Source organism: Mustela nigripes, chromosome 10, assembly GCF_022355385.1.
Source record: "Mustela nigripes isolate SB6536 chromosome 10, MUSNIG.SB6536, whole genome shotgun sequence".
Classification (NCBI taxonomy): domain Eukaryota; kingdom Metazoa; phylum Chordata; class Mammalia; order Carnivora; family Mustelidae; genus Mustela; species Mustela nigripes.
The window spans coordinates 26,098,790-26,126,469 of NC_081566.1; the positions used below are offsets into that span (position 1 = coordinate 26,098,790).

The 27,680-nt window shown below is 36.9% G+C and overlaps 1 protein-coding gene across 3 annotated transcripts in view; it reads left to right on the forward strand.

Annotated features, from left to right (window-relative positions):
- The window catches only part of COP1 (COP1 E3 ubiquitin ligase), a 246,533-nt gene that overhangs the window by 15,887 nt on the left and 202,966 nt on the right, over positions 1-27,680 (forward strand). For 2 of the 3 annotated variants that reach the window (XM_059412849.1, XM_059412851.1), the window contains exons 2-5: positions 10,033-10,092; positions 18,329-18,426; positions 24,701-24,777; positions 25,464-25,583. In XM_059412849.1, coding sequence (XP_059268832.1) covers positions 10,033-10,092; positions 18,329-18,426; positions 24,701-24,777; positions 25,464-25,583 — 355 coding nt within the window. The remainder of the gene's footprint in view (positions 1-10,032; positions 10,093-18,328; positions 18,427-24,700; positions 24,778-25,463; positions 25,584-27,680) is intronic. The other variant, XM_059412850.1, reaches the window with a different exon arrangement.

Here is a 27,680-nt window from a genome sequence, read left to right on the forward strand (position 1 = left end):
TTTTATTTATTTATTTGACAGAGAGAGATCACAAGTAGGCAGAGAGGCAGGCAGAGAGAAGGAGGAAGCAGGCTCCCTGCTGAGCAGAGAGCCCGATGCGGGACTCGATCCCAGGGCCCTGAGATCATGACCTGAGCTGAAGGCAGCGGCTTAACCCACTGAGCCACCCAGGCGCCCCTTGCTGCACCTTTCTTAAATGTACATAAACTTAATTAAAATTCTCCCAATTCTAAGCCTTCGATGATAGTTAGAATTGATGTTCTGTTTAAAGAAGAACCCTGGAATGTGTGAATAGAACTGGATCTAGGTCAAGATTGAGAGTGTATTGGGTAATTTTCATGCTGGAGGAATAAGTAGTAACATTTCTTGGCCATATTTGGTTTCCTGATCTAAGCTACCTCTTTTTTTTTTTTTTTTTTCCCTACCATAAATACCAGAGATTGTTTCCCCTGCTTATCTTTTAATGACTATTACTTGTATTAATCATGGTGTCCTTTCTTTGCTGGCCCATTGTAGTCTCTTATTCTTTCAAAATTTCTGTTCCTGAAGCTAGCACATAGGTATTTTGAGTCTCCCTTGTCTCCTTTTTAAAGATTTTATTTATTTGGCAGAGAGAGACATAGCTAGAGAGCGAACACAAGCACGGGGGCTGGGAGAGGGAGAAGCAGGCTTCCCACTGAGCAAGAAGCTCCGATGCGATGCGGGGCTCAATCCCAGGATCCTGGGATCATGACCTGAGTCGAAGACAGACACTTAACGACTGAGCCACCCAGGTTCCCCTATTTATTTATTTATTTGTTTGTTTATTTATTTATTTAAGATTTTATCTATTTATTTGTTAGAGAAGGAGTACAAGGTGGGGTGAAGTGGCAGAGGGAGAAGCAGACTCTCCCCTGAGCCAGGAACGATGCGGGGCTCAATCCCAGGCCCCAGGGTCATGATCTGAGCCGAAGACAGACCCTTGACTGCCTGAGTTACTTATGTATTCACTGACAAAGATAAATTTCTTACCTACTATATAACATCTTCCTTGGCCCACCGGAAACACACCTCAGTAATCACTGAATAAGCTATTGAAGGAATTTTTTTTTTTTTTAAATCACAGTTCTTTTGGATCTTTGAGAGTGAAGAAAAAGGTTTGGAAGCTGGTGTTTTAGTCCTTCGGGGCTGCTGCAGGTACCCCTATTTAAAAAAAAATTACAAGTTTTCATATATTTATTTATTCACTTAAGTGATCTCTATGTGCAATGTGGGTCTTGAAACTCATGACCTTGAGATCAAGAGTTGAGTGCTCTTCTGACTGAGTGAGCCAGGAGCCCTTTACCTCCATTAAAAAAAAAATTCCCTTATTAAATTACAAATTACAGTGAAATTACAAAGTCTACGAAGTTTGCCTTCTATTCCTTTTCTTCCTTACTTTATCTGACTTTATTTATGGAATATGTGACTTAAGACAATGTTAAACACAAGTCTTAACGGAGATAGTTTAGGGAGAAACCATTGTACAAAATACCAGATAAATTTACTCTCTACTTTTGAAAAATGACTTAAGTTTATTTTTAGGACATTTTATCTTATCAAATGAAAGTAGGAAGGAGGGGCACCTGGGTGGCTCAGTGGGTTAAGCCGCTGCCTTTGGCTCGGGTCATGGTCTCAGGGTCCTGGATTGGGCCCCTGCATTGAGCTCTCTGTTCGGCTGAGGGTCTTCTCCCCCTGCTAGTCCCCCACCCCCGCCCATTGCCTGCCTCTCTGCCTACTTGTGATCTCTCTCTCTCTCTCTTTCTCTGTCAAATAAATAAACAAATAAAATCTTAAAAAAAAAAAAGAAAGTAGGAAGGAGTGTGATGATGGGGCAGAGGCTGGAACTGAACTGCTGCCTGTGAAGATTGTTATCAGTGTTTTCATAAAAGGAGGATTTGAGGTTTTATTTTTTTCTTTTCACCCTTTTCCTTGTCTTTCAAGGAAATCCTTTGGGGCCAGTTGAAAATGGAGGATGGCTTGGGGTTGCTTGCATGGCACTTGGTGTAAGGGGAAGGAGGAAGCTAGAGAAATTGCAAGTTTTGAACATTTTGAGATATTGTAAATTATAAGATTACTGAAAAGAGTCTAGTAATTGTTAGGGTTTGGCATTTGGTGCCAAAATATCAAAGTGGTTCTTTGGTCTTGTTTATGTTATTTTATTTTTTAAAAGATTTTATTTATTTATTTATATATTTAAGAAAGAGAGAGACAGAGAGAGAGTGCGTGCGCATGAACAGGGCCGGAGGTGGGGGGGGGGCAAGCAGACGCCCTGCTGAGCAGGGAGCCCAACTAGAGAGCCCTTCACACCAGTACCCTGGGATCATGACCTGGGCCGAAGGCAGACACTTAACCTACTGAGCCACCCAGGTATCCCTCTTTGGTTTTGTATAGATAAGATATAACTACTCTTTATTTTTCTGAATGACTTTGGATTGTACCTTGCTCTGATGATCTTGGTAATGTTTTATTTTTAGTACTTAACCTTTGAAAGATTTGAATACTTGGTTAGTTACAACCAGAACTACCATGAGACAGTTGAAACAGTTTGTTGCAGTGTAATGGAATTAGCGTCTGTACCAAGATATATATGGATTGAACAAGGTACTTATTATTTTATTGAAGTGTTTGGAGATTATACTTTGTACTGTTCAGTAAGTTTGGAAGCTGTTTTTGAAGTAGACAATGTACAATGTATACAAATGTTAGGGGGATTACAAATATGGACTCTGAGACTCAAACTGATTGTGATATGGCCCTTGCTTAACTGAGATGTGTCCTTTATTAATTCAAAATAGTGGTATTTAAAAAATAATTTTCTGTATCTGTTTTGTCATGTTGGTTTCTTTTTTTTTTTTTTTTTTTTAAGATTTTATTTATTTATTTGACAGAGATCACAAGGAGGCAGAGAGGCAGTCAGAGAGAGAGAGGAGGGAGCAGGCTACCTGCCCAGCAGAGACCCCCTCCCCCCAATGTGGGGCTCCATCCCAGGACCCTGGGATCATGACCTGAGCCAAAGGCAGAGGCTTTAACCCACTGAGCCACCCAGGTGCCCCTGTCATGTTGGTTTCTGAATGCACTTAAATGACATGGAAGGCAGCTATGCTCACCACTATACCACCAACGCTGCACAGCCCACTTAAATGACATGGATAGACCTTTTGGCAAGCTTAGGTTTGTGCACTATAATATTTGCCTTAAGTTTTTAATGGTGGGTATGGAAATATCTTCACAAGAACTCTTAGATGCTTTGTCTTCTCTCTCTCTCTCTTTTTTTGGTGTGTGTTTTAATTTAGATAATGTCTGTTGACCTATCCTCACATTTGCAACTTCTTTCCTTAACTTGTGTTTCATGTATTGATGAGCCCATGGAAGTAATGCTTTGTTTTTGATGTGTTTTTTAAAATTTCTAGGAATTACATTTTACTTTCTCTTATAAGTTCATGTCTTTTGCTATATTTTCATGTACTGTATTTTTCAGCTCTTAGAGTTTTATTATATATGCTGCTGAAGCAAGCACCAGCTCTTAAGAGTTTTAAATGGTTCTTTGTATGTCTTCTATTTTCCTCATTATACTTTCATGGTCCTGTAAATCATTGAGCATATTTGTAATATATGTTTTGAAATCTTTTCTGCTAATTTCAGTGTTTATCTTTTTGTTCCTGTTGACTGAGTTTCCTCCCATTTATGGGTCACATTTTCCTGCAATTTCACATGGCTAGTAATTTTTTTAATTGGGTAGTGGACACTATAAACTTGCATTTACTGAATGCTGGATTTTGTTTTCTTCCTTTACAGACTGTTGGGCTGTGTTCTAGCAGGAAGTGAAGTTCCTTGCAGATCAGTTTGATCCTTTTGAGTATTATATTTTTTAACTAAGTTAAGTTTTTTGTAATTAAACCTTTTATTTTGAGAAAATTGTAAGTTCAGTGCAGTTATAAATGTTTTTTGTTTTTTTTTTTAATTTTTTTTTTGAGGGTGGCTGAGGAGGAGCGATTTTTCTAGATCTAGTTTAGCTCCACTACTAATGACTCTCCTGGTTTTCTATTGAATGCCCTGCATTTTATACCTTCCTGGTCATTTTTAACTGATCTTATAGAGTTTTTGCCCTGGGCACATATGACTAGTATTCAGCAACAGATTTGGGAACCCTGTGTGGATTTCTAGAATTCTTTCCCTCAAAGATCTCAGTACTGTGCTGTTTAGTGTCCAGTGTCTGAAAGCAGGTTTTCATTTATCCCTCCACCCTCTAATTTTCCAGGTGTATATAGTAATAGGGTGAGTCTGGTTGCAGTCGAATTTTTAAAGTGAAGAGTGAGCTGATTGTGTTCTACATTATTCTTTTCCCCATCTCAGGCTCCTCTCTTGCTTTGTTTTACTTTGTCTTAGTTCTTTGATTCTAAATTGAGCTTTTTTTTTCTTCTTTTATACTTTGACATACCTGAAAATTAGATGTTTTATAGAAGATGGGATTTTTAAAAAATTCCTGTTTGCTAGCTTGCAGTTGGATGTAGTTTCGTGTAGTCACTTCATGTAGGTGTGTAAACACAGAAAAGGCCTGCCTCAAAACTTGAACATAGATTTCTGCAGATTGGAAGAAAGACTCTGAGACAATTTTGAATTATTGTTTTCTTCCCTATGAACTAAATATTTGTATGTGGGTGTGAAGAGTGCAGGAGGTTCTGGGATGAGGTATATTAGACATGTTCAGCAACATTCCTAAAGCTGGAGTCAGATGTAGGTTTGCTGGCTACAGGTAAACCTGGTTTAAGATCCCACTACCAATAGCTTTTAGTTCTGTCATGGATTCTCTCTCTCTCTCTCTTTTTTTTTTTCCTAAAGATTTTATTTATTTATTTGACAGAGAGAGAGAGATCACAAAGGGGGAGGCAGGCAGAGAGAGAGAGGTGGGGGAAGCAGGCTCCTTGCTGAGCAGAGAGCCCGATGTGGGGCTTGATTCCAGGACCCTGATATCATTCCCTGAGCCAAAGGCAGAGAGGCTTAACCCACTGAGCCACCCAGGCGTCCCTGTCATGGATTCTCTTAATAAATGTTACCTCACCAAAGTAATAGAGAATGTTGTGTGGAAAAATCTAGGTATCAGTGACTTAGAAATCATTCAGAAAAGGCTTCAAAGAATGAGAATTTTGTAGGACAATTTTAAATCTATGCAGGTGCATTTTTTTTAAACAGTAGTGATTATGGTAAGAGTTGTTTAGGTCTAAAAGAGTATTTTAGGGGCGCCTGGGTGGCTCAGTGGTTAAAGCCTCTGCTTTCACCTCAGGTTATGATCCCTGGGTCCTTGGATCAAGTCCCGCATTGGGGTCTATGCTCAGCAGAGAGCCTGCTTCCCTTCCTCTCTTTCTGCCTGCCTCTCTGCCTACTTGTCTGTCTGCCAAATAAATAAATAAAATCTTAAAAAAAAAAAGTATTTTAGAGAAGCATAAATAAATATACAAGACTAAACATACCATACAATTTTTGTTGGTACCTGTTGGTACATATAGGAGTTGAAAGCTAATGTATACATAGAAGCCTGCCCTCGGATGCTTACACATTCTGGAATAGACAAAACTATGGAGACACAAAAAGATCAGTGGTTGTGGGTGAGGAGAGAGAGATGAGTAAGCAGAGCACAGAGGATTTTTAGGGCAGTGAAAAATAATCTTTAGATTATAATGATGAATATATGTCACTGTACTTTTGTTCAAACCCACAGAATGTACAACATGAAGAGTGAACCTTAAGGTAAATTGTGAATTTGGTGATTGTGGTGTGTCAGTGTAAACTCATCCTTGGGGGAAAAATAGTGTACCATTCTGGTGAATGATTTTGATAATGGCAAAAGCCATGCATGTGTTTGGTGCAGCAAATAATGTGGGAAACCTCTGTATCTTCGTTTCAATTTAATTGTAAATCTAAAACTGTTCTAAAAATAAAATCTGTAAAAAATGGGGGGGGGGGTAAATGTTGCTTCCACTCTGGGTTTTGAGTCTTTTTTTTTTTTCTTTTTTTTTTTTTTTTTTAAAGATTTTATTTATTTATTTGACAGAGAGAAATCACAAGTAGATGGAGAGGCAGGCAGAGAGAGAGAGGGAAGCAGGCTCTCCGCTGAGCAGAGAGCCCGATGCGGGACTCGATCCCAGGACTCTGAGATCATGACCTGAGCCGAAGGCAGCGGCTTAACCCACTGAGCCACCCAGGCGCCCCTGGGTTTTGAGTCTTAAACCAAGTCTTAAACCATCTGCCTGAGCACCCAGTGACGAACTGTACCTGTGAAGTACAATCTGTCCCTCCCAGATCTGTTCTTCAGCACCTTAAAACCACAGTCTGGGATCACAGAGAAGCCTACAGAGCTCAGCACATCCACACACTCTTAGGACGGGCCCCCAGCCTTGCTTTCTGAACTCCATTAGGCAGGAGTAAGATGGATTTTGTTTCAGAAGAGAAATGACCAAATCTCTACATTGAGGAGACCTCTTTTTTTTCTCAATCCAACAGAGTAAAGGCTGACAAAACCAACACAGTCTAAGCCAACACCATATGTGGTGAAACTCTGAGCTTGTGCGACATTGGGATTTTATAACTTTTTAAAAAATTATTTCACATTCTGAGATAGTATTTATGCCCAGGGCATTTTTCTTGAAGAAGTAGGTAAATTTTAATTTTATAATTTAAGTGTATCATGTATCATCAGTAAGGATTGGATATGTATGCCAGTAACAGAAAACTTGATGAATACTGCTTTAAACAAGTGAGAATTTACTTTGCTCATGTAATGTGAATTCCAGGGTTAGGCAGTCCGTAGCTGATACAACTGCCCAAGGATGTCATCAAGGAACCAGTATCCTGTCTTCCTAGCTTTTATTTTTTTGTCTTTTTGGTCAGAAGATGGCTGTTGTTGGGTGTGTGGGTGGCTCAGTTGGTTAAACAGCCCATTTTTTTTATTTTTATTTTTTTTATAAACATATAATTTATTTTTATCCCCAGGGGTACAGGCGTGTGAATCGCCAGGTTTACACATTTCACAGCACTCACCACAGCACATCCACCCCCCATAATGTCCATAACTACACCACCCTTTCCCAACCCCCTCCCCCCAGCAATCCTCAGTTAGTTCTTCGAGATTAAGAGTCTCTTATGGTTTGTCTCCCTCCCAATCCCATCTTTATTCTTTTCCAACCCACCAAACCCCCCACGTTGCAGCTCCACTTCCTCATATCAGGGAGATCATATGATAGTTGTCTTTCTCTGATTGACTTATTTCGCTAAGCATAATACCCTCTAGTTCTATCCATGTCGTCGCAAATGGCAGCATTTCATTTCTTTTGATGGCTGTATTTCCGTGTGTGTGTGTGTGTGTTTGTATATATATATATATATATATATATATATATATACCACATCTTCTTTATCCATTCATCTGTTGATGGACATCTAGGTTCTTTCCATAGTTTGGCTATTGTGGACATTGCTGCTGTAAACATTCGGGAGCACGTGCCTCTTCGGATCATTACGTTTGTATCTTTAGGGCAGATACCCAGTAGTGCAATTGCTGGGTCATAGGGTAGCTCTATTTTGAATTTTTGAGGAACCTCCCTGCTGTTTTCCAGAGTGGTTGCACCAGCTTGCATTCCTACCAACAGTGTAGGAGGGTTCCCCTTTCTCTGCATCCTTGCCAGCATCTGCCATTTCCTGACTTGTTAATTTTAACCATTCTGACTGGTGTGAGGTGGTATCTCATTGTGGTTTTGATTTGTATTTCCCTGATGCTGAGTGATGTGGAGCACTTTTTCATGTGTCTGTTGGCCATCTGGATGTCTTCTTTGCAGAAATGTCTGTTCATGTCTTCCCATTTCTTGATTGGATTATTTGTTCTTTGAGTGTTGAGTTTGCTAAGCTCTTTATAGATTTTGGATACTAGCCCTTTATCTGATATGTCGTTTGCAAATATCTTCTCCCATTCTGTCACTTGTCTTTTGGTTTTGTTAACTGTCTCCTTTGCTGTGCAAAATGAACCCAGTAGTTCATTTTTGCCCTTGCTTCCCTTGCCTTTGGCGATGTTCCTAGGAAGACATTGTTGTGGCTGAGGTCGGAGAGGATGCTGTCTGTGTTCTCCTCAAGGATTTTGATGGATTCCTTTCTCACATTGAGGTCCTTCAATCCATTTTGAGTCTGTTTTCATGTGTGGTTTATGGAAATGGTCCAATTTCATTTTTCTGCATGTGACTATCCAATTTTCCCAACATCATTTGTTGAAGAGGCTGTCTTTTTTCCATTGGACATTCTTTCCTGCTTTGTTGAAGATTAGTTGACCATAGAGTTGAGGGTCTATTTCCGGGCTCTCTATTCTGTTCCATTGATCTGTGTGTCTGTTTTTGTGCCAGTACCATACTGTCTTGATGATGACAGCTTTGTAATAGAGCTTGAAGTCCAGAATTGTGATGCCACCACCTTTGTCTTGCTTTTTCAATATTCCTTTGGCCATTCGAGGTCTTTTCTGGTTCCATATAAATTTTAAGATTAATTGTCCGATTTCTTTGAAAAAAAAATGGATGGGATTTTGATAGGGATTGCATTAAATGTGTAGATTGCTTTAGGTAGCATAGACATTTTCACAATATTTATTCTTCCAATCCTGGAACATGGAACATTTTTCCATTTTCTTGTGTCTTCCTCAGTTTCTTTCAGAGTGCTTTATAGTTTTCTGAGTATAGATTCTTTGCCTCTTTGGTTTTTTTGCTTCTTTGGTTTATTCCTAGGTATCTTATGGTTTTGGGTGCAGTTGTAAATGGGATTGACTCCTTAATTTCTCTTTCTTCTGTCTTGTTGTTGGTGTAAAGAAATGCAACTGATTTCTGTGCATTGATTTTATATCCTGACACTTTGCTGAATTCCTGTTCAAGTTCTAGCAGTTTTGGAGTGGAGTCTTTTGGGTTTTCCACATATAGTATCATGTCATAAGCAGCCCACTCTTGATTTCTGCTCAGGTCATGATCTCAGGGTCCTGGGATTGAGTCCCACATCAGGCTCCGCACTCAGCAGCAGGGAGTCAGCTTTGGGATTCTCTCCTACCCCTGACTCTTCAAGAGTGTGCTCACTCTCTCCCTCTCTCTCTCTAAAATAAATAAATCTTAAAAAAAAAAAAAGAAAAAAGGAGATGACTTTTGTACCTCTGGAGAGTTCAGAGTTTTCAGAATGAAAGGAAGGAAAAATAAAGGGAAATCTCTTTCTAAGTCTTTGTATTTTTCTGGTGGATAGTCGCCTCTCAGAGGTTGATAACTAACTTCCCTTTGTTGGCCAGAACTATGGTGGTATGACTTGGTATTGAACTTACCATATCTGGAATTAGTATAGAATGGTGGTTAAGAGCATGGACCTAAATTTGAAAATCAGTTGTGTTACTTCCTAACTATGTATGACTTTAACATGTTTGTGCCTCTGAGTTACTAAATGAGTCTATTAATATGTACCTATCAACACTTTGTTGTGGAAAAGATTAAAGTAGTTAATATATGTCATTATTTTAATGGATACCATTTGTACTATTTTAGGTATTAGTTGTAATTTACCGTCTTCCTTATAATAGTAGAGTTATTGGTACTGGAATTGTAAATTTATCAATCAAGGAACTAGGTTTTTTAGATAGGAAATAAAAGAGCATTTGCCCTAGGTGTTTTTGAGTATAGGGATAGTTGAAAAAGACGGTAGAACTTGAAGGGCTCTCGTGACTGCATTGCATTATTAAAAGTTATGGGTGAGTTAAAGTATTGGGGCCATTTTAATTCATCTTAGAACTTGATGACTTTTAGTGCTGTCTTGAGCAAATTGTCATTTTATCCCCAATCCCCTAAAGCACCTTCATCTCTACTGAAATTCTGTCTTATTGATAGAATGTTTGAAGACTTAGCTGTGTATCAGTAAATGATTTCATTGATATTGTTACCAGCCTTGCCAATTTCTAATCACTCTACTGAAAAAAAAAAATCAATGACTTCTCTATTTTCTTTTTAGCCCTATCTGCTTTGATATGATTGAGGAAGCATACATGACGAAATGTGGCCACAGCTTTTGGTAAGATGATTTTATTTAGCAAAATTGTCTTGATTTTTAACTTGTGTTTAAGTGCAGCCAGTGAGCAGTTAGGTTTTTAAAATAATTTTGGTTATCTTATAATTTCTTTGATGTATTTTTATAAGTTCAGCAGCTCAAGGCAGAAAGCATATGGTTTGTGCATAATTTCTGTGGAATACTTACATTTACCATTGTCCTTACAGGTGGATTTCAAAACTTTTGAGTTGATTAATTATTATAGAGTTTTAATTCCTGTTTTAGGAAATTGAGGGGTACTGCATAATTAGGATGGAGCATGAAGCATCTTTAACTCATTTGTGGGGATAAGTGTGAGACCCATAAAGGAGGTTAGAAAGTCATTGGAAAAAGATATAGGGGATTAAAAAGATCTGTGTTTTCTTTAACATTTTGCTCAGTGTTATTGTTAGTTGCTCAGTCTTGTATATATGTCACATTAATCTGTACATTTACAAAATTTTTAGTTGTAAAATACACATAACATAAAATTTACCATCTTAAACATTTTCAAGTTGAGTAATGTTATGTTTGTTTGCATTGTTATACAATCTCCAGAATTTTTATCTTGCAAACTGAAACTATATACTTTAAACTTTAAAGTTTTAAACTTTAAATTATATAATTTAAACTATAAACTTTAAGCAACTCTCCCATTTCTTTCTACCCCCCAGCCTCTGCCAGTCACAATTTTACTTTGTTTCTGTGAATTGACTATTCTGGATACCTCATATAAGTGGTATTAAATAGTATTTGTGTTTTTGTGACTGGCTTAATTCACTTAGCATAATGTCTTTAAGTTTCATCCTTGTTGTAGTATGTGTCAAAGTTTCCTTCCTTTTTAAGGATGAATAGTGTTTCATTGTGTGTGTAAACTGTATTTTATTTGTTCATCTGTTCATGGGCATTTGGGTTGCCTTCTTAACTGTTGTTAAGAATGGTGCTTTGAACATTGGTGTCTAAATATTGCCTTGAGAGACTGGTTTCAGTTCTTTTGGATATATACCCAGAAGTAGAATTGCTGTATCATATGATAGTTCTGTGTTTAATTTTTTGAGGAACCTCCATAAACTTGTCATTTTCTCTTTTTTTAAAAATAGTAGCCACCCTAATGGTTATGTAATCTGTTTAATTCCTTTTGTTTATTTTTGATTGGGGGTGGTATATTCTGTTTGCTTTCAGTCGTGTTCGTAAATCATTTACACTGTTGACATACTGGGTGTTATTACCAGTTTGTAAGTATTTTAGTTTGATTTGGAGCATGATGCAGCAGTGATAGGGATATCCAATCTACCAGTCATTTCAAAAGAAGTTCAGAATAAAAATAACTTTCTTGGCCTGTACTATGCTTTTTATTAAAATATGTTATTAAAATAAGCAATATGTATTCTTATTTAAAAAACAAGTTTTTTTTGTCCAGAAAGCTGTAGCCCGAGATGTAAATGTCATTGTTTTTACAGTCTTTTTTTTTTTTTTTTTTTTTTTTTTTTTTGTCTACCACCTCAGAGGTTATCCTGGTAAGGAGTGATGGTGTGTCCTTCCAGAATTTTTTTGCTGTTTTTTTTAAAAAAAAAAAAAAAAAAAAGACCATCTTGCCTTAAATAATTTAGATTTCCTGGTGTATCATTATATTGACATTGTTATGGTTGATGAATAACTTCCTTCTCCATATTGCTACGGAAGTTCTGGTCATGTGTGTCTTGCTTTTAGATTGATATATGTATGGTCTTGGTCTTTTCAGGCTTATTGTTTAACAGTAGTGTTTCCTTTGGTCCATTAATTGATATAGCACCAAAGCATTCCATAGGAAACCATATACCTTCCTTGGAGACTTTGAGTTTCATCTCTGGAAAATTGGGTGATTTAGATTAGGCTTTCTCTGCCTTTGGAAGTATTGACTGTTGAACAAGATATATCTTTTGTGGGTGATTATCCTGGTATTGTAGATTGTCTAGCAGTATCCCTGGCCTCTGCCCAGTAGCAGTCCCTTTTCTCACAAGTGTGACAACCAAAAATGTCTCCAGACATTGTCACATATCGAGTAGGGGACAAAATTGCCTAGTTTTGAGAAATACTGATATAGAGCTAAAAGAGCAGAGTCTTGAAGTTGGTAAATCAGGATTCTGGTTCTTGCTCTGTAACTTGCCTTTTATTTGTCCAGTCACTCAACCTATCTCTTCTGCTATCCATCTCTACCTTCTCTTCCTACTCCTTCACCGTCTCTTCTTTCGTAGTTCTGAAGGTGTGGATGTTTGGTACAAATGATAAAATGAGGATTTAAATTTTCCTAACTGCCCTCCTCAACTTATATAGTCACTATGGCATTTTAAAAGGATACTGAAGAGTCTGGTAAATAAGTACAATAATCTTCCTTTGTTATGTTCTGAAGTATAATAAATTACTGATTGACTTTATCATTAAATAGTCCCTAGCCTTTCCAATGAGTCCCGTAATCTTCAAGGTATGTCCTAAGGTCATCGTTGGAAACCCCACTAGTTTCTTAAAATACCTGTTTTTCCTTTCAAATAAAAATAGTTTAAGTTTAGATCCTTGTTATAATTCAAGTGCTGTTGTAACCTGAGTGTGTTTTAAAATATAAATGTGTTTTAAAATACCTGCCAGAGAGCACGTTTTGGTAGGATAGAGACCATAAGGTTGTCAGGAGCTAGTCAGCTTGGAGACTGGCAGTCCCATTGTCAGGCTTGTGAAACTGTGAGACCTATTGTACTTTTGTCTACAGCAAAAGCTCGTAATTATTTACCCTGTCCTATCATGTGAGGGCATTGGAACTTCAGTCATTAATGGTAGCCTCTTGGATGCTGGCTGGTAATCTGGAGCTAAACAGTTTTAGCATTTCCAGGCTCTGTCCAAATTATTAACACCAAATCAAATTGGACCACATGAACTGTTTATCTCTAGTCTTACTTATGAATAAAATTGGAGCCGCTGTTCCCACTTGACGACAGTGAATCTGCTATTAGCTGTTGTATTTGGCTTCTTTGTGATGTAGAGATAAGGGTTGCTTTTTCTCTTTGCCACCGCCAGCTTGCCCCCTTCACTTTTCTTCTCAGACCTCATGTCTACCAAGTTCTGATATCACTGTTTTGTTTCATTACAAATTAATTATAATTAATAGCATCCCTCAGTGTTGTTCATCTTCCAGCATATCTGTGGTCAAACCTGGGTATCAGCTTGTCTTTTGGGGCTTTTGATTAATTAATTGTCCTGTACTTTGCTGTTCGTCTTTCTTTATACTCGGTTATTATATAGGACTACTGTACTGATTTGTCTTTGCTGTTCTTGTTTAAAGTCTCCTCTTTTTTGAGAATTTTCTGATTATTCACAGTTTTTTATATGTACTCACCCTTGTTTACAGAGAGAGAAAAAGGTATTCATGATAAGGTCTTATTTACCCTAGTGTCTACAATTACTTACAGAAAAATGAGAAGAAACAGAAAGTTCGTGTATTGGGATGGGTGAGTAGAGGATTTCAGAAAACATTCAAAGAGGTCTTTGGATGGTTAAAGTGGTATGGTGTTCTGTGTATTACAGGCAGTGTCCTAAAAGTTAAAAAAAAGAAAGAAAAAGAAAAAGATATTTATACCTTATAGTAGGACTATACTTTTTTTGCGTGGGGGGTTAGGTATATACTTAATAGAAGAAACAGAGTAACCATTCATCTATGGAGAAATACTCATTTAAAAAAAGTTATTGAAGTATAGTTGACATAATTGTTATATTAGTTTCAGGTGTGCAACATAGTAATTCTGTACATTACTCAGTGCTCACCACCATAAGTGTAGTTACCAGCTGTCACCATACAGTATTATAATATTATTGATTATATTCCCTATGCAGTTCTTTTCATCTCTGTGACTTATTTATTTTATGATTGGAGGTTTATCCCTGTTAATCCCTTTTGCCTATTTTGCCCATGTCCCCATCCTCCTCCATTCTGGCAACCACAAGTTTGTTCTTTGTATGTATGAATCTGTTTCTGCTTGTTTGTTCATTGGTTTTGTTCGTAGATTCCACATATAAATACAATTGTATGGTATTTGTCTTTTTCTGACTTCTCTTAGTATAATACCCTTGAGATCCATTCATGTTGTTGCAAAGGGCAGAATTTCAAAATAGTCATTTTTCATTATCAGATATACACTTAATAAACATAGGCACCCATTTATGTCTGCACATTCTAGTGCTGAATTACTATTTTTAAGAGTTTTAGTGTGAGTAGCTTTTGAAAACCTCTCAGGTAGACCCAAGATATATATCCTTATATCCCCCCATCTTGATCACTAGTCTAGACACTTATCCTTCTTTTGGAATCCAAAATTCCACATCTGGGATGGTGATGGTCAAGTAGAGTTATTGTGAAAGAAATAATTGAGAATTTCTAGTGGTGTTTTATGTGACCCAGAGGACAACATGTTTCTTTTTTGTCTATAGCTATTTTTTTTCATACGTTGAACATTTATTTAGTTCAACTCTAACAGGATATTGTGCTAGACATTGAGGTTACTGAGATGAATTAAAACAAATCCTTGTTTTGAATGAGCAAATAGAAGGGATTACAGACACATACACAGATAAGTACAAAATAAGATAGTTACTATTTCTCAAACTAGGACAGGTCTGCCAAGGGGTGGTAGTGAGGTAGTAGATGCTATGAGATAAACTTGATGTATCTTGTCATGTCAGTTTTATACAGTGGTATTTAAGTTGATGCATTTTCATTTTGTAGTATAGATGGATATTACCAATTAATGGGGAAAAGTCACTTGAACTTTTGTTCCTGAGGACAGTTCCTTCTTGCTGTTTTTTTTCTTCTAGGAGGATGGTGTGGTAGTAAACTTACTGACAAGGGATGTGATTAGGTTGCTGAAGATAGGAGAGAAGGATATTCTGTTGGACTCTGGGATAATTTCTTGTATAGTGACAGTCTCTTTCACTGGGGTAACAACTTAGCTTGTTCTTCTTATCATATTATTGGCTCATTTCTTTTTTTTTTTTTTTTTAATTAAGATTTTATTTATTTATTTAACAGAGATCACAAGTAGGCAGAGAAACAGGCAGAGAGAGATGAGGAAGCAGGCTCCCTGCTGAGCAGAGAGCCCGATGCGGGGCTCGATCCCAGGACCCTGGGATCATGACCTGGGCTGAAGGCAGAGGCTTTAACCCACTGAGCCACCCAGGCGCCCCTATTGGCTCATTTCTAACTATCATTTCTTTACAAAAGGCATTTGCTAAAACCCAGAATGCCCTTCTGCTTATTTGTCAACTGCTTCTCTCATCTTTAATAACCTTCCCAGATTTTCTGCTTCATCACTTGGTTTATTTGAACTTGCAGATTTTTTAAAGGGTTAAATCTTGTTCTTTTGGAATATTTTCTGGTAATATGAACTCATTTCCATTTTCCCTAGCAGATTATAAGTGTTTCCATGTTTTAATTGCATACCTGCTTTATGCTTTTCCCTTGCAATAAAAATGAAAACAAAAACAATTTGTATATTTTTTCCTTCACTGAAATTTCTACGTAGGAGATTTTCTGTTAGATATGGAAACTATCATGTGGTAATATGGCAATCCTAGCCTTATCATAGTTGCAAGAGGCGATGTTATTATTTCTGGAACACTGAATAAGTCATTTGTTTGTTTTGTTTAGTTTTAAATACCACAAAGTTTTCTTTATTTTATTTTTTTAAGATTTTATTTATTTATTTGACAGACAGAGATCACAAGTAGGCAGAGAGGCAGGCAGAGAGGGAGGGGGAAGTAGGCTCCTTGCTGAGCAGAGAGCCTGATGTGGGGCTCAGATGTGGGGCTCGGATGTGGGGCTCGATCCCAGGACCCTGGGATCATGAGCTGAGCCGAAGGCAGAGGCTTAACCCAGTGAGCCACCCAGGCACCCCAGTCATTTGTTATATATATATATATATTTGAGTACCTGTTTTGTGGCAGCCATTTACTCTGATCTTTAGATCCTTGTGCTGTGCCAAAGATCATCACTGCAGTTCTCTGTGATACCGTTTTTATTTTAACTTACCTTGAAAGTACCAAATGTGAGAAGAAAAAGTAGTTGTTAATTAGAGAAATCAGAGAAACCTGATGGTTGTAGGTTTCTGTTTTGATAAGATAGAGTGAAGTAAGTAGGTTATAAAAATTAGCTTCAATTTACAAAGCTGAAGTAAATTTATAGTAATTTGGATATAGAATAAAAGAGGTGCTGTCATTTTAGGAATCTTTTTTATAAATCACCCTTGTGATTTCTTAAAAATAATTTTTTTTCTGGTTGTTAGGAGCAGTGCCTTTTTGCTATAAAAACTTGTAAGCTTTTTTTTTTTTTTTTTTAAGAGATTTTCTATTTATTTACTTATTTGAGAGAGAGAGAGAGTGAGAGAGGAGAGGTCAGGGGGAGAAGCTGACTGCCTGCTGAGTAGGAAGCCAGATGTGGGACTTGATTGTGGGACTTCAGGATCATGACCTGAGCCGAAGGCAGTTGCTTAACCAACTGAGCCACCCAGGTACCCCAAAACTTGTAGACATCTAAGAAAAAGTTTCCTGTAATTTTATGGCCCAGGGACATACACTGTAAACATTATGATGAATGTCTTTTTGGTTTATTTTTAAATGGGCACATTGTGATTGTACTGTATCCACTATGTTGAGGTTGTGATTTTTAGTCCATAAAAAGTGATGTAGTGACTTTTTTTTCTTTTTCTTTTTTTAAAAAAATTTATTTATTTATTTGACAGACAGAGATCACAAGTAGTCAGAGAGGCAGGCAGAGAGAGAGAGGAGGAAGCAGGCTGCCCGTGGAGCAGAGAGCCCATGGAGCAGAGAGCATGCTGGGCTCCATCCCAAGACCTTGGGATCATGACCTGAGCAGAGGTCAGAGGCTTTAACCTACTGAGCCACCCAGGCGCCCCATGACTTTTTTTTCTAATGTCAATTTGATATTTCTCTGTGGTTTTGTGGGTGTGGTTGGGGGGGGAAATATATATATGTAATATTAAACTATATATATAGTTTTTTTTTTTTTTTAAATTTGGGAGAGAGAGAGAGAGCATGAGTGGGTGTGGAGGGAGAAGGGTGATGGTGGTAGTGGTGGGTTGGGGAGGGACAGAGGGACAATGGAGTTTGTGCGTCCGGCTCCCTTTCCAGGTTTTGGAGATCATGACCTGAGCCGAAGGCAGACGCCCAACTGACTGAGCCACCCAGGCACCTCTAGTGAAACAATATTTAAAAGATTTTTTTATTAAAAGATGATACATAATTGCAAAACGTCAAACATTACAGAAATATATATTGTGAGGAAGGAAAAATTTCTTGTAATCCTCTTTCTTTAGCTATAACCATTAAGAATTATTATTTTTAATGGCATATAGTTATGTATTGTAATGTGATTTTTTGGATTGATGTTTACCAAATTATTTAGTCAATTTTGTAGTGTATTGGTTGCTTCTAATTTATTTTGCTGTTTACAGATAATCTTGAATTGAGCACCTTTCTATGTATATACCTCTGCTCATTTCCTTAGGGTAAATTCCTAGAAATAAAATAATTACATCAAAGGGGATACACAACCTTAAGGTTTTCCATACAACTTGCCTTCTGGAAATGTTGTGGCAGTTGCATTTCCTTCAAGAGGACGTGAGGTTCTCTTGTGCTCCTTAACTCTGATAGTATTTTCTTTAATTTTCCATTCTGTTTAGTAAAAAATAGCATATCATTTAAAATCAGTTTTTTTATCCTACTGAAGGTGATGATTTTCTCATTCTTATTGACTAATGCTTGTCTTGTTGATCTGTTTTTCTCTTACTTTTTTTATTTGAGTGTGCTCTTTTTGTATTAAGGATATCAGCACTCTAAGAACATGAATAGTCCATTTGCTTAACTAAATCATAGTCATTTGCTTTTCTTGGGTGTTGTTATGTAGTATTTAAATTGCGTAACCTTAAAAGTTAATACTTTTTTTTAACGTTCTATATCCAGTAGACTTGTTACTCAAGTTCATTTTTAAACATTAACTTTTGTATACTGTTGCCTAATAAATGCTCTCTATTTTATTATAATAAAATATAAGCTGAAATAAATTTGATAACAAATTACTTGTTTTAAATGAGAAATAGAAGACTTTATGGGCATTATTTTATGACCAGTTTATTAATCCTTTACTGATTTAATGAACCCTATTTTATTTTTTTCCTGCTAATAGCTACAAGTGTATTCATCAGAGTTTGGAGGATAATAATAGATGTCCCAAGTGTAACTATGTTGTGGATAATATTGACCATCTGTATCCTAATTTCTTGGGTGAGTCTTTGGAATGATTCTTTATTATTTAAAATATTCTATCCCCAAGAGTATATGCTGGCAGAAATTTATTTAGAAAACATAGTGTAGGGGTAAAGCAAGTCTTTCTCTTCTATCCACCTGGGTGTTTTTCCCAGTCTTCATTATTTCGTGATGTATTTTCTATACCATGTGTTGTTAGTACTATATGATATTGTTGTTAAGTTTCATGAAAAAAGAAAAATTGACTGCTACAACCCATAGTTTCTTATATAGATGGTGGGACAGAATGTGAGGTTAAAGGGGATGCCAGAGGTCCAGAATACCTGTCTCTTTATACAATGTGGTGCATTACTGCTGGTTGAGCTTCTGGGATAGAAGCGAGGGTCAGGGGAAGAAAGTATTAATGGAAAGAGGGAAAAGGTGGGGAGAAACTTGGGTAATTGGATTTCTGGATAGGTTAAGGGAGCCTGTGACCTGGGGAGGCAATTGAAAAGTAAAAACTCGGAGAAGGAACTTAGGAAAAGAAGAAACATTGAGTGGTGTGATACTCTGCAGGACTGGACTTAATGGGCTAGATTGGGTAGAAGGGAAATCAAAGTCCTGCAAAAGCAAAACCTTGTGTCCCTGAGCTCAGAAACATCAATTGTTGCTGCTGTGTGGGCTCTAGAATCTTTTCTATCAGTTGTCATAACTTTAGAAAACTTCTTTTGAAATGGTTAAATACAGAAAGGAATCTGATCTTCTGACAATTTTGGTGTTTACTAAAACTTTCAGGCAACATTTTTTAATGAGTCCAAAAGCTGGAGATTCTTTTATGTGGATTTCTAACTAGAGGGAGCACTATATACCAGTATGGAAGGACTTTGAGAGCATAGTACTATTTTAGTTAGAAAGTGATTTCATACATTAACTATATATTCTCACATATATCCAGTGAGTAGTGAAGTCACACTTAACTGATTTTCTGAGCTGGAAATGATCTGGGTGGTAATCTAGTTTTTAACCTTTTCTTTTTATGGATACTAAATTTTTGTTTTGGGTAAACAAAAATTTTGGTTTTTTATGTCCATATTTGAAGTCTTTTAATTATAGGGCAGCTTGTAATGTGATTATGAATGTTAGCCATGGAAATAACATTTTATCCTGATACATCTTTTTCTGTTTTTCTTCCCATCATCCCTTCCCCTCTTTACATTTGTACAATAATACTCAAATTCAGGATGCCTGGTGGCTCAGTTAAGTGTCTGCCTTTGGCTCAGGTCATGATCCTGAGTCCTGGGATTGAGCCCCACATTGGGCTCCCTGAGAGGCTGCTTCTCTTTCTACCTCTCCGCCTGCTGTGTTCCCTCTCTCACTGTGTCTTTCTCTATAAAGTAAATAAAATCTTAAAAAAAAATAATATTCAGATTCATAGCTTCCCACATTAGGTAGACAGGGATCTTAGGCATTCAGGGTGCCATTGAGATCTGTTTCTTTTATTTATTTTTTAAAACTTTTAAAAGATTTTTATTAATTATTTGACAGAGAGAGAGAGAGACAGGGAACACAAGCAGGGGGGAGTGGGAGAAGGAGAAGCAAGCTTCCTGCAGAGCAGGGAGCCCAATGGGGCCTTGATCCTGGGACCCTGGGATCATGACCTGAGCTGAAGGCAGATGCTTGACGACTGAGCCACCCAGGTGCCCCTTGAGATCTATTTCTGAATGTGGAATTCCACCTTGTTTTTTCCTTTACTGAAAAAATCCTTTTAAGTTATTTATTTCCATTGCTTTAGCTTGAATTTCCGTGATTTATTTGTATAGCGTCTGTTATTCTTGGTTGGGTTGAGGAACTTGAACCTTTTGAAGTAATTTCAGATTTCTTTTTGAGCATGGTAAAATAAGTGTATGTTTTACAATTTTGAAGGCTACTATGTAGCCTTGTACTTTTTTTTGTTGATAGGTTAGGACCCTTCCCATTTATTTATTTTAAATATTTCATTTATTTGTCAGAGAGAGAGAGGGAGAGAGCACAAGTGGGCAGAATGGCAGGCAGAGGGAGTCTGAAGCAGGACTTGATCCCAGGACCCTGGGATCATGACCTGAGCTGAAGTCAGATGTTTAACCAACTTAGCCACCCAGGCATCCCAGGACCCTTCCCTTTTAATACTGTACGTTTACCTGAGTCATGGATAAAGGGCTGAGCTATATATTTTCTTTAACAGTGGTCTTCAAAACTTTTTGCTTGGGTGACTCATAAAAATTTTGAAAATGTTCTTCCTCATGTATTGAACCCCATTTAAAATTATCATCCTCAAGTTTTCTTTATAAGTTTAAGTGGTAGTAAAGAATGTAACTTTAGGAGTGTTATAAATCTAATTATTTAAAAATAAAGCTTTTATCTTTTTTTGAAAATGTATCCAGTGAAATATCATAGTGGTTTGATATTTATCATTAATTTGAAAATAGACAAAGGGAAATTTTATTTATTCCTTTTCTCTTTGAACTTCTACTTAAATTGATTATTGGCCACATAATTATATCCTTATATGATGTATTTTCATGTTTGAAATCTGTCTATCTATCTATAGTGCGTTTCTGTAACAGAAATGTATATAAATAGAAACTATAGACAAAATTTTTTTGAACATAATTTAAAAATCTCAAATATTTTTTCTGGATTATTATTGAATTAGTAGTAGTATATAATTAGTCAAACATATATTCACAAATTTTATAAAGTATTAGGCATAAATATTTATTGAAAACATGCTGCTTATTAAGGTTTGGTGCTTTTCTCAGTTCTGGTGTGCTTAGTAGTTATTACTAGGACAAGGAAGGAGTTCCATTTGTATTCTTTTTATTATTCGTTTGTTTATTTATTTAGGATCATCATAGTTTTTTAAAAATTGAGATATAATTGATCTATAAATTATATAATTTTAAGATTTTTCTTTTTAAAGTGTAAGTCTTAAGAAGCTTTGCTTACATGAATAAGGTGATGGGGCATGAAGGAATTTTGTTAACATTAATGTCACTCAGTTTTTTGACCTCGTTCTCATGTAAGAAATTAAGAAAAAAAAGCATTTTTAAATTAATTAATCAGATGTTATTTATTCATTTGAGAGTGAGAGAGCACACAAGCAGGCAGAGTGGCAGGCAGAGGGAGAGAGAGAAGCAGGCTCTCTGCCAAGCAAGGGGCCCGATGTGGGATTCGATCACAGGACCCTAAGATCATGACCTGAGCTGAAGGCAGCTGCTCAACTGACTGAGCCACCCAGGCATCCGAGAAAAAGCATTTATTGATTTATCATCAAAAACAGTCTTAATGCTCAGTTAGTTAACAAGTCAAGTCCTTTCTTTAATTTTAATGAAAGCAAAGAATTAGAAGCCAAACACTCAGAGATTTGATTTTTTGGTCATTTATAATCATTTACTTTTTTGGCAAGATGAGTACTTTGATTTTTCCTTTCCTGTCCTAAACACTATACCACAGACCCTTTTTCTTCTGACTTTCCTTCCTCCAGCTCTTCTGCCTTCCACTATATTCTATTTCATTACCCTTTATACCCTTGCTCTTCCAACACATTCACTATTCTTTCCATCTTGCTTGTTCTTGTTACTAGAAGGTTCTTGCAAGGTGAAGTGTTCCTGTCCCTGTTGCCATCTATCCTGTACCCGCCCACCTCCCCCCAATTCCTGCAATTGCTCTCCTCTGCTCCTGCCAAGACTTGCTCTCTAGCTCTCCCTATCCCTCTCTCCAGCTGCCTGCCCCCATCTCTCTCCCTTGCTGTCTCTTTTCTAGCTTTCTCTATCTATGTTTAAATTTATAAATTGAATTTTATCACCATTCTGAATAACATTATTATTCTTTGAAGGGACAACGTGAATGCTAAGTTTAAAATAACTGTTAAAAAAAAAGTATATAACATCCTTATTACTGCCAGGTAGTGTCCTAAGTGCTTTGTGTAAGCTAACTCATTTAATTTTCAGTCCTATGAGATAAGTACTCTTGTCATCAATATTCTCCTTTGGGTGAGGAAACTAAGGTACAGAAAAGTTCGGTTACTTTTATAAACTTGTACAATAGTATTGGTGGAATTGGGATTTGGTCCTAAGCCATCTGTTCCACAAGCATATATGCTTTAACTACTCTTCTGCTTCTAAAAATATAGTTACTAGAATGGAAGCTTTAGCAGTAGAAATGCATTATTTCTTCTTAGTACTGTGGCCATTTCAAGGGTCCAGACACTTACAATTATGGATATAGAATATTCTTCAAATTTAGTGATAATGTGAGATTTTTCAGGAAAATGCAATTTGGTATACACATGTAAAGTATTAAAGTTGAAGTCCCAGTTTTATTCAGATGTTTAATTCTATAACTGAAACATTGAACTCTTATTTATGAGCTTCTCTTTATTCCCACTACATTAGTTGGAGCTCTCCTTTCTCTTTCCTGGGTTAGAATGGTAATTTTGCTTGTGAGATACATACCAGGCTCTTCAGAATCAGGTTTCCATCTATCTTCATTTCCAGCCTTAGTTCATAACCTATTAATCATTAACAAAATCACTTCGACCTCGTGTTTCAGCCATATTGATTTAAAGTCATCTTATCTCCTGGTCTTGTATGACTTTAACCCCTTCTTTCTCACACCCTTCTCTTAATTCTTTACCACTTCTTTTTCTGCTTAATGAATCTCTTTGTGGATGTGATGGCCCAATTCTAATGTCACCTTCTGTGTGTAGCCTGCTTATTTACACATGATTGTTCCTTGTCCTGTGTTCTTTGTAAGTCTGCTTCAGTGATAGTACTATCACATTATGATATACATACTGTGTCATATATATTTGTCTTCCTACTCAGAGTTGCTCAAGTCTTAGATCGAATCTTACTTAGATTGAGTCTTACTTATCATAGAAGCTTGGATTGTTAGTATGGGCGTGATACTTCTCTGGTTTGTTTGGAAATATTTATAGTTGGATTGTGGTATAGTGAAAAATATTAGATAGTTGGATTTGTATCCCAAATCGGTTTTGTACTCTGTGTCACCATGTGTAAGTTCTTGATGCTCCCTCTAATATTTCCTCATCTCTAAAATGGGGAGAATAACCCATAGGATCTTGTCTATAAAGTGCTAGCCTAGGGCTAAACTGATTTAGTGCTAGTTTCTTTTTTTTCTTTTTTTCTCTCTTTCTTTTCTTTTCTCTTCTTTCTTTCTTTCTTTTTTTTTTTTTTTTACTATTTTATTTATTTATTTGATAGTATAAGCAGGGGGAGTAGCAGTGGGAGGGGGAGAAGCAGACTCTCTGCTGAGCAGGAATCCTAATGCAGGGCTCCGTCCCAGGATCCGGCGCTCATGACCTGAGCTGAATTAACCAACTGAGCCACCCAGGAGCCCCTAGTTTCTTACTCTTTATCAGACTTTTTTTGTTATTTGTTTGATGTTATCAGTTCATCCTTAAAGACAGAAGAAAAGGATTTGTAGAATTAGAAATTCAGTGGTTCAGGGATATGATTAAGTTCTTTACGTCTTTTTGTTCCTCCATCCTAGCATGTATTGGTTCTTTGACTGGCTGCCCTAAGATTGTAGGATGGCTCTGAGTAGCTCCAGGCATCATCTCTTAAAGAAGGGAGGGAAAGAACTTCTTTTCTTCCTATCCATTTCTTTCTGAAACACAGCATACCCTTCATTGATTAAAACTGGGTCACATACTTAATCCCATGTCAGCTATTGTAAGGGTATGAATGCCAAGATTGGCTTAAGTTAGTTAAGAATCATAACGTTGGGCTGGGGTGAAACCTAGCTTTTCTGAAAAAGAAATGTGGCTTAGAAAAAAAATTATTATTTTTTTAAAAAGGGTGGGTGGGATGGTTTTGGATAGGTAACTGACAGTATCTGCCATGGTATTTATAGGAAAGTAACAAAAAGAAGAACAAATAAGAATCTCTAGTGTCTACCTTAGAGAATCAACCAGGTACCATGTGGAGGATGCAGCAGACCAACACAGTGAGGAATTGTCTCCCCCAGGTGCTGACAGTATCATAATTGAGATGTGTACGAGAAAGTACATATTCCAGAGAATTCTCCTTTAATAATAGTGGTAGTAATAATAGCAGTTGTAGCATTAGAATCTGTGGAAAATTGTTTTCTAATTTGAAATAAAGTGAAAGCCTAGCATTTTCTGCTTAGCATCTTTTTAATTTGGGGGCTCTTAAAAGTGAAAATAGAACCCATTTAAACAGAACAATTAGATGATACATTTAACAACAATACAAATTATATGTGCTTTTTGTTTTATTTCTCTTTTCAGTGAATGAGCTCATTCTCAAACAGAAGCAAAGATTTGAGGAAAAGAGGTTCAAATTGGACCACTCAGTGAGTAGCACCGTATGTTTCAACTCTTATTACTACTTTTCAATAAATTTCAGTTTTTTTTATTGGCTTAATATTAATGAGATATTAGAGCTTAATATGTCATTGATTTTCTTTAAGAATAAAATTTGTTTAAGATTATTTTGTTTAATAAAGAACTTTTGTTACCTGCATCGTCTAAAATTTAATGATCATCTTTTGAAAGGTCTTCTGGGATAGCATTGAGTCAGAGTTGTCTTGTAGTACATGGCATTTGGAAGATTATATGGCAGGGTGGAACTGCGGTTGGTAATTTGGAAAAACTTTTGGAAGATTCTCAATTTAAGAGAATCAGTCCTAAATTATTGAGGGAAGTGAGCCTAAATTAGTACCTTACCAAGGACAAAGTTGAAAATATGGCTAGACAAATAATTAAAATCCAAGTACTTATTTTGAAGGGAGTTACACCTTTAGACATGCTCACTTAACATTTGTTTTGAATATACCTTCTGTATCTGTTACCCAGATTGATTTAAGAGAGAAGTAGTGTTTAATTATAATTAGAAGGCAGTGGGGAACTATTGGCTAGGAAGGAGTAGGTTAGAATATTATAGTATATTTTTGATATCTATGTAATAAACATAATTAGGAAGTAGCATTTAAACATTTTAGGGTCTCTAAAACAGTCTTCTTAGGAGGTTACTGTGTTTCTTCGTTTTTAGAATGGCCACAGGTGGCAAATATTTCAGGATTTGTTGGGAACTGATCAGGATAACCTTGATTTGGCCAATGTCAACCTCATGTTGGAATTACTAGTGCAGAAGAAGAAACAACTGGAAGCGGTAAGTGGCAGTTGAACTCTATTTATTTATTTTTTGTTGTGTTATATTATTCACCATAAAATACATCATTAGTTCGTAATGTAGTATTCCAAGATTCATTGTTATGTATAATATCCAGTGCGCCATGCTCTATGTGCCCTCCTTAATACCCACCACCAGGCTCACCCCCTCCCCCAAACCCCCTCCCATCTAAGACCCTCAGTTGGCAGTTGAACTTTAAAAAATTTTAAATGGTGGTCTTATAAGTTGTGGCAGCTCATTTATATTCAGAACAACTGAGTGATAAGAAAGATCATGACAAAATACAGTTTCATTTTATTATTTATTTATTTATTTATTTTTTTAAAAGATTTTATTTATTTATTTGACAGACAGAGAACACAAGTAGGCAGAGAAGCAGTCAGAGAGAGGGGAAGAAGCAGTCTCCCCGCTGAGCAGAGAGCGTGATGCAGGGCTTGCTTGATCCTAGAACCCTGGGATCATGACCTGAGCTGAAGGCAGAGGCTTTAACCCACTGAGCCACCCAGGCACCCCTTATTTTATTTATTTATTTATTTTTAAAGATTATATTTATTTATTTGTAGATGACAAGTAGGCAGAGAGGCAGGCAGAGAGGCAGCAGAGAGAGAGGAGGAAGCAGGCTCCCCGCTGAGCAGAGAACCCGATGTGGGGCTCGATCCCAGGACCCTGGGATCATGACCTAAGCTGAAGGCAGAATCTTCAACCCACTGAGCCACCCAGGCGCCCCCTCTTATTTTATTTTATTAAAAATTTTTTTATTTTCTTTTTTTTTTAGATTTTATTTGTTTATTTGACAGAGAGAGAGATCACAAGTAGGCAGAGAGGCAGGCAGAGGGAGAGGAAGAAGCAGGCTCCCTGGTGGAGTCTGATGTGGGGCTCAGTTTCAGGCAGAGGCTCAACCCATTGAGCCACCCAGGCGCCCCTACAATTTCATTTTATTTTATCTTATTTTTTTTTCTTTTTTTAAAGATTTTATTTATTTATTTGACAGAGAGAGATCACAAGCAGGCAGAGAGGCAGGGGGAGAGAGAGAGAGAGAGAGAGAGAAGCAGGCACCCCGCTGAGCAGAGAGCCCGATGATCTCAGGACCTGAGACCATGACCTGAGCCGAAGGCAGCGGCTTAACCCTATCTTATTTTTTTATAAAGATTTTATTTATTTGACAGACAGAGATCACAAGTAGCCAGAGAGGCAAACCTATAGAGAGAAGAGGAAGCAGGCTCCCTGAGGAGCAGAGTGCCTGATGTGGGGCTTGATCCCAGGATCAGGACCTGAGCTAAAGGCAGAGGCTTAACCCACTGAGCTACCCAGGTGCCTCTATAGTTTCATTTTAGTAGGGAACAGTTTTACTGGTTGGTTGTCTTCTAATGAATATATTCCTTGCTAGATCTTCCCTTATTCACATATGAGATTTGGAAGATAAAATAGAGATTTTTTTTTACCTACATAAAATCCTTTTAGCAGGTGTTTGTTGGTGGCAGCTGTAGTGTATGGCTTTTAAATAAAGGCATTTAGAAAGGTAGGAACAGTAACTAAATATATCCTGTTTCATGTAATAAAATAATAAATATAAAATTGTGTTTACTTTATGTAAATATATATAAACAAAATAAAGTATAAACAATGAAAAATGTTTATAAATAATATAAAATGTGAATTTGCATGTATTAGGAATTGAGTATGATCCATTAGGAGCGACTCACACCTCAGCATAAGTAGGTATCCCCCTGACCTAGCTGAAACAAAAGCGGGAATCTACTGACAGGGTAAGGGAGTGAGTAGCTGACATATGTGAAAAGGAAGTGTTTAACAACCAAATATTGGGAAGATTGGAACCATAGCCAGCTTTTCTGGAGACTATAAGGAAATAAGATCAGGCACTTGAATGCTGGATCATTCTTTGGTGCTTCTCATGTCTGTTTCTTTGGGACAGCTCTGATTTTCTTTTCTCAGGTATTTATAACATAATGTGATCATTTGCACTTTCTTCATCTATATTTATTTATTTTTAGGTAGAAGAAAAGGGACTTTCCTTTACAATTTCAGAATTCTGTGGTGGATTACTAATATAATGGA